The sequence below is a fragment of the Callospermophilus lateralis genome, chromosome 6, assembly GCF_048772815.1.
Source record: "Callospermophilus lateralis isolate mCalLat2 chromosome 6, mCalLat2.hap1, whole genome shotgun sequence".
NCBI lineage: Eukaryota > Metazoa > Chordata > Mammalia > Rodentia > Sciuridae > Callospermophilus > Callospermophilus lateralis.
In genome coordinates, this window is record NC_135310.1 from 55,736,751 (window position 1) to 55,750,185 (window position 13,435).

Genomic DNA, 13,435 nt, shown 5'->3' on the forward strand with positions numbered 1-13,435 from the left:
GAAAGAGGAGTGGGGGTGGGAGAGATAATAAAATGGAAGTTGGCTGAAAATAGGAAGATGAGACTCAGAAAGAAGCCAATGTGGTGTGCAATGTGATAGGGAAGCTGAATGGGCTTGGCCCCATGACTGGCATTCAGGAACAGGGTCAGTGACATAATTTGCAGTGCACATTTTCCCAAAAGCAGGAATAGATTGCTATTAAATTACTAAAATACAAAGCTTCTTTTTCTTCCAATGTGCCCCAACCCCTCTCTTTCCGCTTGTCATGGTGTTTTTCATTTGCTATTTAGTGTCATTTTAAACAGAGAAAAAATTTAACTTGTTAGCATGAATTTAGTGACTTATCTTTGCATTGTGTAGTGCCGTTTTAAATGCAAATAAAAGACCATTTAAGTCATATGCAAAATCACCAAAACTTACACAATTCATATTTTGTAGCTCATATATGTATATGCATTTCATTCTTACCAAGGGGTTATTAGTCCCACAGCTCCAGAATAAACATTTTTTTTCACTTTTTAAAAAACATTTAATTGACTCAGAATAAATATACACATTTGTAGGGTGCAGAGTGTTAATTTGATATGTGTGTACAGTGCATCATATCAAGTCAGGGTAATTAGCAATTTCATCTCTTTGAATCTGTTTTGTTTTTGTTTGTGGTACTGGGGATTGAACCCAGGGGCACTTTACCAGTGAGCTACATTCTCAACCCTTTTTTAAAAATTTTACAGCAGGGTCTCACTAACTTGCTGAGGCTGACCTGGAACTTGAGATCTTCCTGCTGTAGCCTCCCAAATTGCTGGGATTACAGGCATGTAATGCCCATCTCCTTAAATCTTAGCACTTTCATAATTAATAGTTACTGTTCCTTCTTCAAAATCAGAAGGGATAGAACCTACATGTGAGGCTTAGACCTTAGATTAATTCTTTGGAGCTGTAGATGAGGTCACTCTTTCCAACTATATGGGTTTGGAGTAAACACTAGACCAAAACCCACTAAGCCAGGAAAGAAAAAGAGGAAAACAGGATTGGAGAGTTATCAACAGTGTCTGCGGTAGGGCATGTGACATAAACTCTCTCCTCCATCTCTCCTTTGCTAAATCTTCACTAAATTTCACATTCTCTCTAATGCTCATTTCCAAGCAGACTATTGGGAAATGTATTAGTTTCCTAGGGCTGCTGCAACAAATAATCTTAAACTTTAAGATGGCTTTAAACAATAGAAATTTATTTTCTTACAGTTCAGAACGCTTGAAGTCCAAAATTAATGTGTAAATAGGACTGTGCTCCTTCTGAAGGCTCTGGGGATGAATCCTGCCTCGCATCTTCCTAGCCTCTTCCTAGCTTTGGGTGCCTCCAAGCAATTCTTATCTTGTGGCTTTTTCTTTCCTTCTCTCTCTCTCTCTCTCTCTCTCTCTCTCTGGTACTAGGGATTAAACCCAGGGGTGCATAACCACTGAGCCATATCCTCAGCCCCCCCCCCTTTTTTTTTTTAATTATACAGAGACAGGGTCTCACTAAGTTACTTAGGGCTTTTAAGTTGCTGAGGCTGGCTTTGAACTCATGATTCTCCTGCCTCAGCCTTCTGAGCTGCTAGGATTACAGTCATGTGCTACCATTCCTGTCTGTCTTTGTCTTTATATTACATTCCTCTGTGTGTGTGTGTCCCAAAATTCTTATTTTAAAGGCTATTGAGCTCTGTCTCAATGCAAGTTCTGGCTCCGTAAGTCTAGGATAGAATTTGGGAGTCTCCATATTAAGACATAATCCAAATAATTCTAGTAGCTGAAAACTGTTGCCATAGGAAAAAAATTTGCTTGGGAAAAAAGTTCTATAAATTATCCCCTATGTTACAGAAAAAGCTCAGTATTTATGCCTGAGGCATATCTAATCCTAAAAACATAAACTCTAGGATAACAGCTGCATAGTGTATTTGCAGGTCATAATGAATTGATTCATGAAAAAGACTATGGACCACTTAAAATATGGAAAATGTCTATCCTTTGATAGACATTTGATAGACCATGATCATAGTTCTGATATAATTGATGTGGAACTGTCTTAAATTGTTCAAAAATCCAGCCCAATTTGATTAAACATATGCTAGTTACAGGAAATGTAGAATTCATACAAATAGAAAAAAATGGCATTACTAAAATACAAAGCTTCTTTTTGTGGGGTGGGAAATCACTAGCAAAAGACAATAATATTTAACATTCTAATGTGTTTCTTTCAATATTTCTAAGCATGTGATTCTTTATTTTAGTTTTACAACTATAGTCTGATTGAACTTCAGCCTGAGGGAAAGGTTTGTTCTAGTACCTTTTTAAAGTCCTCATACAAGACTACTGTTTATTCTGATACATAGTAGCTATTAATATGAGAATTAATTATTTGTTTACACACTTCCTCCAGATATCATTTTGAAGGAGACACAACATCTCCACATAGCTGAATGCCACAGGTGTGGACACAGTCCTTGGATTTCTGCACCTATGGGAGAGTAGGATTATTGATAATTCAATTGACGTTGCTCCCAAATTCTGTACTTTCTCCAGTCTTTGTCTAGCTCAGAGTGGTTTTTCTTTAATTATTGCTTTTGATTCCTTTTTCAGGATCATATATTATTTATTGGCTAGATAACTATTGTTTCTCAGCCACATTAATCTTCTTTTCCCTGAAGTTTTTATCTCTTTGTATTTCCCTTCTATATTCTCCAGAGATTTGTTATCCTCCATATTAATAGTTTATTTTCTCATATTTTAATTCTGCTGTCGCATTTTAGATTTCCTTGCATGGTTTTATTTGAGCTAATTTTCTTGCATTTCAGCCTTTATTTTGGAGAGGTCTATCTTTATGCCTCCTGGCTCCTGTTTCATAGACTCTGTTGTCCTCTTCTACTTGTTGAGTACTCCAAGCATAAATCTTATAAAATTTACAGGCACTGAGGTGCATGCCTGTAATCTGAGTGACTCAGGAGGCTGAATGGGGCGGATCGTGACTTTGAGGCCACTCTGAGCAACTTAGTGTGAGATCTGTCTCAAAATGAAAAATTCAAAAGGCTGGGGATGTAGGTCAGTGGTACAGCACCCCTGGGTTCAATCCCCAGTAGAGAAAAAAAAAAGTTTTCAAAAAGCAAAGTCTTCACTTGAATCTTTGAATTAATATTCTCTTTGCTTTCATCATAACATCTTTTCATAGGTTTTATAAAAACCATAATAGGAAGGGCAGGTAGAGGAGTATTTCCAAGAACAACCTGCCCAACCCTCACCCCATTCTTTCACTTAAACTTCTTGCCTCACATTTTCCAATATAGACCTGATATATGTAATATAAGTTAATGTGCAATAACTTATAGTTCAAGTGTTGAAGACAGGGTCACAGCGTGGGGGATGCTGCGACAGAGCCGCACCATCTGGAAACTGAAACCATGGGAAATGTTAAGTGTTTTGTTTATGATACTCATGATATGGATAATAGGACATCCGTCAATCAATAATAATAAGTACGCATTGCCTGAGATTGCAGGAAGATTCCCAGAATGAGACTAAGGATACAATTAACTCATGCCCTGAGGTGTGTTTCAGTATCTCTCAGGATACAAACAGTAATGTTATTTCTCAAGCCTAATCAACAAGAAATGTTTATCCCACGGTTAACAATTTACACTAAGCCCACCCCCCCACCCCGTTCTAAAGCCACAACCTGTGCAACATACATTCCCCCCACCAAGAGACCCTCCTTTGCCTTACATAGGAATGTATGATGAAAATGGGAAACACATAGTTAATATTAATGGCAAATGGGTTGAGGTATAAAGCCTGCCCTTTAGTTAAAGATTACAAAGATATAAGAATTGGTGTACTTTGATGAAGGATCAAAGAAACTCTTTTTAAAAGCCATTAAATAGGTCATATGAAAAAAGGAAATTACCTTGGAGATTAAAAATAAAATAATGTAAAATTGACATAAATATATTTTAGAGGCACTTCAGAATAGTAGGCTTTTAAGTAATAGACTTTCAGTATTTTTTTAAGTATTTATTATTTTTAATTGTAGTTAGACACAGTATCTTTTTTTATTTTTATGTGGTGCTGAGGATCGAACCCAGGGCCTCACACACACTAGGCGAGTGCTCTACCGCTGAGCCACAATCCCAGCCCGACTTTCAGTATTTTAAGTGTGTTTTACTGGAATTTTATATTAGAAGTAAGAAAGCTTACCAATAATGGTATGCTTTAAAGTTAAAGGTTAATGAAATAATTATAGGTATGCTTTAAATTTAAAATTTAATAATAGGTCAGGAGACATATAGTCTAGTTGCGTAGTGTGACACCTAGTGATTGAGGTAAAAATATAAAGGCTTATTCATGATTGGCAAAGGTTACAGGAAAATATTTTAAACAATGTACTCAATATCTTATGCAATCAATATATGTTACAAAAAGATTGTAAGTCTTAAGAAGTTTCAGGGCTTGGGGTTTTCCATTTACTACCTGAAAAAAACATCTGCAAAAAAGGTATAAAAATAAAGGCCCCCCCTCTAGGGGCAGCAGATCCTTCTGAAGGCTGCTCATAAGTTGCAACCTGTCCGACTCCTCTCTTTCGCCCCATGCCACTCATCCTTCAGGACCCCTGCATCCCTGCTGGGGCTGGATCCGGGCCTTCAAGTTGTTGCATTTAGCAAGTATTCAACTTTAATGACTTTTCTAGACTGAAGCTAGATGGTCTTCATCTCCAACCATTGCAGTCTCTGATGAAGCCAGAGAAGCTAAGACAGTTTGGAATTATCTTCTTCTCTTTGTCATGATTTATAATGCGTATATTAACAGAGAAGTTTACAATTAGACATGTCACTACCATGCCAGCCCTGGGCTTATCCCTTTCCTTCACTAGATCTTAGCCAAAAGGCCAAGAAAGGATGGGCATGTCCCTTTCTACTTCCTGCTATAGTAAGTATTAAACATAGATTTTATCAAAGGAGAACTGAAGTATTATTTGAACTTAGAAGATGGCTTTTCTCATGTTATAAAATGGCTCTATACATGTAAGTATGTGAGTAGGGTGAGAAGATAGATAATTAGTTCTGTCTTCCCTGAAGCCAACTATGCTAGATCATGTGTGAAGGATGTCTTAATGCCTTATGTCATCCAGGAAAATAGTTTATAGTCTGTAGCCTCAAAAGTGAAACAGATAGGATTCTCTTCAATTTTTCCATACCTATGCCCATAACTGGGGCTTTGCAATATTACCAACTCTCATTGCCACTTTGCAGTCTTTTGGTGTATCTTCATGGGTTCTTTTGTAGATTTGGATTTTTTTTTGTATTTTTTTTTTATTTGTTTGTTTGTTTTGTTTTTTCCTTTTGGTGCTGAGGATAGAATCTGGGGTTTGCATGTTAGGCAAGTGCTCTACCACTGAACCACACCCAAAGCCCCCTTCATGGGTATTTTATTTTATTTTTTGGTACTAAGGATTGAATCCAGAGGCACGTTACCCCTGAGCTACATCTCCAGCCCATTTAAAAAATTTTTATTTTGAGATAAGGTCTCACTAAATTGCTTAGGGCCTCACTAAGTTGCTGAGGCTGGCTTTGAACTTGTAGTCCTCCCACCTCAGCTTCCTGAGCTACTGGGATTACAAGCTTCATCAGTATTTAACGAGAAATTAAAAGGAGTATCGGGCACTGCAAGTCTGGGGCCATATTACCAGAAGTTTGAAAACTAACAATAGTCATCCACAGAATTGTATGTACCATGTGTCGGTTATTTCTAGTTAATGTCCATTTATATACTTAAGAATATTCTTCATTTTCTGCCTCATATTTTCATATATTTTTATGCCATTCTTTAACAAAAACGGTATTTTTATTAGACATGTTATTCACAATTTAAACTGTTTTGAATTTCTTTGTGCCATAGCTTTCATAAAGAAGTAACATTTTAAAATTCAAACACTAACAATTTGATTTCTTCGTTAAGCCTCTGAGCCTAGTGAGGATACTACAACAGGAACAGAAATTACAAAAGAATCCAAAGAGATCATGGAGAGTAAAGAATCTGAAACAGGTTAGAATATATAACAAAAGTAGTGCACAAAAGTGCTTTTCACATTTCTTAACGGAATTCAGTCCTTTAATTGGGGAATTACCTGATTTCTACTTATTTCTTTCTATGCTGTATGTCAGCCTGATATTTATTATATTTATTTAGTTTATTCCATTAAGAGTGTATCTATTCACCTTATAACACTGACTTTCATCAAATTTATGTTACACATTGTATTTACAGCTAAAGTTTTCGTATGAAGCTCATATTAATTATCTAATTATTTGAGTTTTATTAATAGATAATAATTCATGTATAATATATAAAGAACAAAGAATGATTAAAATATGAAATATGAATATATACTATTGCTCAGACTATTAAGTTTACTTCTTTCAAATGTTTAAAAAAAACATTATAAACAGTGAAAATTATTCTGGCAATTTGACTGGAGATAAGATATTTAAAGACTCTTTTTCCTTTCCTTTAACCTTTACTCAAAAGTTGTACTGCCTGAGTTTCCAGAAGACACTTATCCTGATGTTCCTGAAATGGAGCCATTTATAGAGCAGATTAATTCTTTCAGTACCACCTGGAAAACACTGGAATCAGCAATTAGTGAGGCTGGCGTTCAAATTTTAAACTTGGAGATTTCTGGGAAAACACCAGAGGAACTATTTCAAAAAGTAGTCAACACTATGGAAAGTAAGGACTGTGATCACCACATTTATGCTCAAGAGTAGAGATATTAAAAACATGCTGCAACTTTAAGACCTTTCTTGATGGTTTATGAAGTAAAGCATTCAATGTATCCAAGGATGATATGTAAAATACTTAACAAGTATCATAGTGCAGGCTCTGCCTGATCAGAACAGCCATGGGGCACACACAGCATTGGCCATGCTGGTCAGTTGTCACATAAAGAATTTGTAAAGGCCTATTTGACTACATATTAAAACCAAGAGATGAATAATAATAATTAGTTTCCTAATTTTTCACTTCTATATATGCTAATAACTGTTCATTCTAAAAATATTTTCTCCAATGATTTTTTAACAGAACCTTTTCAGTATAGTGCATGGGAGTTAACTATAGAAGATTATGAAGAAGAAACAGAAGACTATCAGGCTGAAGCTGACATTGATGAGGATTTGGATGAAGAGGAAGAAGAGGAGGAAGAGGTATGACTGTTTTATTACTACTCATTCTCATTTGGTAAGTCCTTGAAACTATACGTAGCAGAGTAGTGACTAACAGGTTAACAAGTGAACAAACAGGCAGGCTCAACTTTATAAGTAAATATTTTTGCTCATGTTCTCCCCTGACCCCAGCCTCACTTGATTCCCTGAAATACCAGGGCTACTTAGTATTTAAAAAAATAAAAATAAAAGACACCATGATAAAAATATAAGGGGAATCTTTTAAATTTTTTTCCATGGAAAAAGTATATAGGTATTGAAAATGTAAATATTTTATAAATCTAAGAGTAGTGTGTGTATGTAAAACAGAGAGTCTTAAAAAGGCTGCTTGCATGATCATAATGTGCAGTACCCTCAAACAGCAGCAGTACAGGTTGGGGCACCATTCTACTCCCTTGACACCAGAATCATGATAAACATTTTCATTTGATAGTGCCCAGCTCAGACATCTGTCAATCATAAAACATGAAAATGTTTCTTTAATTTGGGGCTTTATAAATAAAAAATAATTTATTATGTTAGATAAACATACACTTACAATTAAGTTATTTTTGCCTAACTTAAACCCAAATATACAGGGGATGGGGGGGGACAAGAAATAATACACAGTATGATTTTGATAAAGCTCTCAGTACTTTATTATTAACTTATGAGACTATTAAGGTTGCCAAAGGATGTGGTTTTGTCCTGCTTATGTTCTGATTCTCTTCCTCTGGCCACCTTCTGTTAGTGTTCTCAGACCATTCTCAAGATGTCTATAATACTCAAAACTTATATTTTTATGTACAGTATCCATGCATTTTAAAAAAATCCCATAATTCACAGGGCATCAGGTGGGGCATTAATCAGGGTGTAGCCTCAGGAATGGGGAATAATTCAACCTAAAATAAATGCTGCTCTGGCCCCACCTAATATAAAAGTAAAAGTCAAAAAGACTAAATTTCTTCCAAGTAACTTCACTGGGTCCAAGAATAAACATGTAAGAATATTTATGGGAATACAAGATAACATTCTGACCTCTTCTCTAAGATCACCAGACCTGCAAACCAGCAGGAAAATATGACTTTGTAATTAGGAGAAAAGTTGGTCAATTAAAACTAATTGAAAACTGACAAAGATGTCAGAATTCCTGACAAAAACATTAAAACTGTTAACATAAATGCACTCTATAAATCAAAAAGTTAAGCAGAGATATAGAAGAATAATAAACACCTAATCTCCACTGTTAGGATTGAAAAGTACAAAAATTAAATGAAACATTCATTGAACAGAATAACAATCACTTAGAAGATTAGCAAACTGGAAAAAATAGCAATAGAAACTATCTACAATGAAACAAAAGAGGAAAAATCGTGAAAAAAGTGAGATCATCAGTGATCTAAGGAACAAGGAGCCTATCATATATGTAATTGGAATCCACAAAAACATGTACTGCTCAGTAGCCAAGTTATGGAACCAATCCAGGTACCCATCAATGGACAAATGAATAAAGGAAACATGGTATATGTACATGATAGAGTTTTACCCAGCCATAAAGAAGAATGAAATTATGGCATTTTCTGGTAAATGTAGGGAACTGGAGAACATCAAGCTAAGTGAAATAAGCCAGAAAGTCAAAGGTTGGATGTTTTCTCTCATATGTGGAAGCTAGAGAGAGAAAAAGGGAATTAAAAAAAAAAAAAATCTCACCTGGTATGGTGGTGCATGTCTATAACCTGCAACTCGTGAGGCTGAGGCAAGAAGATCACAAATTTGAGGCCAGCCCCAGCAATTTAGTAAGGTCCTAAGCAACTTAGCAGACCTTGTCTCAAATAAAAAATAAAAAAGGGTTGGGGATGTGGCTCAGTGATTAACTACCTCTAGGTTAATTAAAGGCAAAAACTATTAAAATAGGAAACAAAATAAAATAAAAGTCCCAAAATGAAAAATTGACCAATCAACAAAAGGAAAACAGACAAACTTCCTGTAAGCTTAATTAGGTAAAAAAGAAGAAGCAATAATGAACATTTAATTATTTCAAATTATGAGGACTTTATACTAATAAATTTGAAATTCAAAAAGGCTTTTACCCCCAAACAATCAATTAATAAAATTTGCTTAAAAGAAAAAGCCAAACAAAAATAATAGAAGGAAGTTTATAGGTCATTTCTAATATACATTTGCTGATTAAACAATTCCTGTGTTGTTTAAACTCTTCCATGTCATAGGAAATAATCAATACTTCTCAGCTCATTTTTAAGTTTAAATGCCCTAATAGGAATTAAATTAAATTAAATAAGAATGATGGAAGAAAAATATTGATTAGTCTTATTTTTGTACCTTTATAGAAAGTTATTATTTCTTGTTTTGTTGAGAAGCATGTTATAGGATAATTATATTTGCACCTACATATATGTATGTTTTCATATGTATGTTGGTAGTATTATAATCATTTTAGTATGCTAATCATTTTTAGTATAATACATACCATGCATAGAAATGATTTATCACAAATGAAAATCTGTTACTAAATATTTATTAACTAAATAAAATATTTTGAGATTATTATCTGATTATATCCGCTTAAAAGAAAGCAAAGCAAATCCAGAGGCATCTCAAACTTAATTTACAATAGGTAAGAATTTATAGTTAGACACTGTGGTGCATGGGTGTAATCTCGTCTATTTAAGAGACAGAGTCAGGAAGATCATAAGTTCAAGGCCAGCCTCTGCAACTTAATCTCAAAATAAAAAATAAAAAGGTCTAGGGATGCACCTCAGTGGTAGAGTGCCCCTGGGTCCAATATCCAGTAATGTAAAACAAAGAAACAAACAAAAAGTTGTCACCCTGACTCAAATTTTATTTGTTGGGAATAATTTTAGAAACTGAACTCAGAGTGAAGGTTTTCATTACACTTCTGTTGGCTTCTGTCTGTAGAGGTCTAGGCATACCTTCATTCTCAGTGCTGATTTATTTTCTTTATAAAAATTAAAAACTTAGGATATAGATTTAGAGGGATATGGGAAGCTAATTTTTTAATTAATTAAAATAGTATAAGAATGACTTGTGGATTGTTTTAAAGTTGGATTGTTATAGATTAAAATTATTCAAGAGGATTATTTTTAATTCCTTTTTATTATTACATCAAATGCCTTTTCATAATACTCTTTAAATTGAATAATATTTCTAGAGTGAAGAAAGAATTAAAGAGAAAAGGAGGCATTTGGGAGACACAAAGTCCTTCTGTCCAGTGGTTCTCAAAGAAAACTTTATCTTACAACCATGTAGCACAGAAGAAGCAGCTAAATACCGAGAAAAGTTCTACTACTTTTCGAGTGCTGAGGCTAGAGAAAAGTTTCAGGAGAATCCTGAAGACTATGTGGCTCACAGTGAACCATTAAAGGTGAAAACAATATTCCTATCCTAATTATCGTTCCAATTGCTTCTTAAAGGACTTATTATCAGCTTCCATCATGGTATTGTCCCCACTCTCATAGGACAATATAGTGAAAATATCCAAGTTCAAAGATCAACTTCTTTGCAATGTAACATAAAAATGATTATCAATTTTGGTTTTTAAAGAATTGTCTTATGTCAGACCAGCACTTAGTGTCTTTTTATCTGAAATAAAAAGATATGGCAGAATTACCGCTTGCTAGGTTACAGCCCGTCTATGTACGTCGATCTAAGAAGAGCAGGCTAGTGACCTTATAAAGAAGTTGGGGGAAAATGTGGAATTCTGGGACCGGTGCCTTTTCAGAGGAATAAGTGGGTAGACAGCATCTATAGAATTGTGATTACGCAAGTAACACTGTTCTTGATGGAACCACACTGAACCTGTTTTCCAAGTAAGTCCACCCCGATTGGTTGATTTTCAGGAGTGAAGGATGATACTTGTTGGATTACAAAACATGTTCCCTGAAGTGAATTGGCCAATCTAACCAGTTTAAGACTGATTGAATGACTAGTGTTGCTGTGTGTCTACAGAATAACCCATTTTCTTCTTTTGTTTATGAGAAGCTTTTTATGCTCACTTGTTATCACCTTTGGGTCAGTTTTGTATCTTCTTTAAAACAATACAAAAGCCAGACACACGAGGCAAACACTGTATGATTCCACTTACATCAGGTACCTAGAATAGGCAGATTCTTAGAAGAGAAGGAAGAAGGAGCATGGGAGTTAACTACTTAATGAATAGAAGGTAACTTCCTGTTATGGGTCATGAAAAAGTTCTGGAGACGGATAATGGTGACAGGTACACAACATTGTGGATATATTTAATACCATAGAATTGTACCCTTAAAAATGGTTTAAGTGGTAAATGTTATTTCATGAATATTTTACCAGAATAAAAATGAACATGTGGCAATTCTTTTTTTTTTTTTTTTCCTGGTACTGAAGATTGAACCCAAGGGCACTTTACTCTTGGTCCAGATCCCTAGCCTTTTTGTTTTTTATTTTGAGACACGGTCTCACTAAGGTGCTGAGAGATGTGCTAAATTGGTGATATTGGCCTCCAACTTGAGATCTTCCTGCCTGAGCCTCCCAAATTGCTGGAATTACAGTTTATGCCACCACACTAGCACAATTTTTTTTTTCATTTCTGAAAGTAAGGCACACAAATAATTGCACCAGCTTTAAACAAGAGTCTTAATTTTTATATTTTACTTTTCCATATTCTTCCACAGATATATGTGGGTGTATGCATGTTTATATACATAGTCTTTCTAGCATATATCATATTTTATGTTTTTTCACTTATGACATAGAAAATTTATGTTTCTACATAGATCTAATAATGCTTAGATATTTTGATATAACATCTTAACATCTAATTTATCATTAGACATTTTTTCACAGTATTTTTCATAAAATGATTCTGGCATTATGGCTTGTTAAATGGTATTTAGGTAATTTGGGGGCATACCTCTCCTTTTCTCAATTATTTTATTGCTATAATTCTCTGGGATGGGATAACTGGATCGAGATGTATAAATCGCAATACATTATATTATTACTTTTTGATAACACCTTTGCCTTCTTAAACTGAACATACAGAACTCTTATGGAAAATTTGGGCCTAGTTTCATGGTGCCCACAGGGACTATCGTAGTGTGTGGATGATTGTGCCTAAGAATCCCCAGGCAATGGTGCTAAGGGTCATTTAAGCACTGTGACTACTTTTCTTCTTTTATGTTGCTTTTGGCAGTCACTTCTTCTTATAGATTTGCTGAACTTTGCCTTGTTTTACACATTACACAAATTCACGTGGATACAACCCTGAAAACCTGGAGTTCTGCAAAGCATAAAATGCGTTGGATTTGCCAGGAACTTTGCAGGTCACCACCCAGCTACCTTAACACCCTCTGGATGCCAGACAGCTCTAGTTGCCAGGCATTTGAATTGTGGATAAGTGAAGTGTTACTGTTACCGAAAGCTGGGTCCCCGGCCCCAATGCCAATCCAATGATGAGAACATGATTTTGAGAAAAAGGAAAAAAGAAATTTTATTGCTTTGCTAGCAAAGAGAAACACAGGGTACTCCTGTCCCAAAGGTTGTGATTCTGCCCATCAGCAGGAACAGGGTGCTTTTAAAGAAGTGATTCAAAGGCTACATTCCACCTGTTCTCTGTTGGAGTTGTCATTCACTTGTTAATTTGGGAGATAGTCATTTCCAAGATCTTCTGCTGCTGTCCCCAAAGTCTGGATTACTTCCTTCCTACTGTGAATGTTTATTTAAGGACAGATAAATCTTCCTAAAATGAGGAAGAAAGGTAATTCTATTTCCTCTGAGATTAGGGAGGGGGAGAAATTAGGGAGGAGCTGGGAGAGAGGAAGAGAAAGAAACATGTCCATTTTTTAAAAAAAGTTTCAGTGGTAGAGCAACAAGGGCTATATTCAGAGTAAACCACTATTTCACTACTCTAATAATTTGATCACTGGGGATTTAAAATGTAATCCAAAAGTTTAGTGTGAGGCTATCCCTACATTATTTCATACCATCCTGTTTTCATTATTCATCATTCTGTGTTTTATTATTTTTCTCAAATGATGTACCTGGTGGCTAATTCCTACAACCATGGGTTCTCTGAATTTAGCCTTCCTCATCTCCAGTATGAAGATCAAAGGAATAGTGGAGAGGACTCTAATGTTTCATTATTAATGAACTAGGGTTTTGTGTTTTTGTTTTTGTTTTTTTGTAGGGGGG

At 35.1% G+C, this 13,435-nt stretch overlaps 1 protein-coding gene across 1 annotated transcript in view; it reads left to right on the top strand.

Moving 5' to 3' along the window:
* The window catches only part of Ak9 (adenylate kinase 9), a 117,043-nt gene that overhangs the window by 62,262 nt on the left and 41,346 nt on the right, over nucleotides 1-13,435 (top strand). The window contains exons 21-24 of the mRNA XM_076859460.2: nucleotides 5,985-6,071; nucleotides 6,555-6,755; nucleotides 7,110-7,231; nucleotides 10,419-10,631. Of these exons, the coding sequence (XP_076715575.2) occupies nucleotides 5,985-6,071; nucleotides 6,555-6,755; nucleotides 7,110-7,231; nucleotides 10,419-10,631 (623 nt within the window). The remainder of the gene's footprint in view (nucleotides 1-5,984; nucleotides 6,072-6,554; nucleotides 6,756-7,109; nucleotides 7,232-10,418; nucleotides 10,632-13,435) is intronic.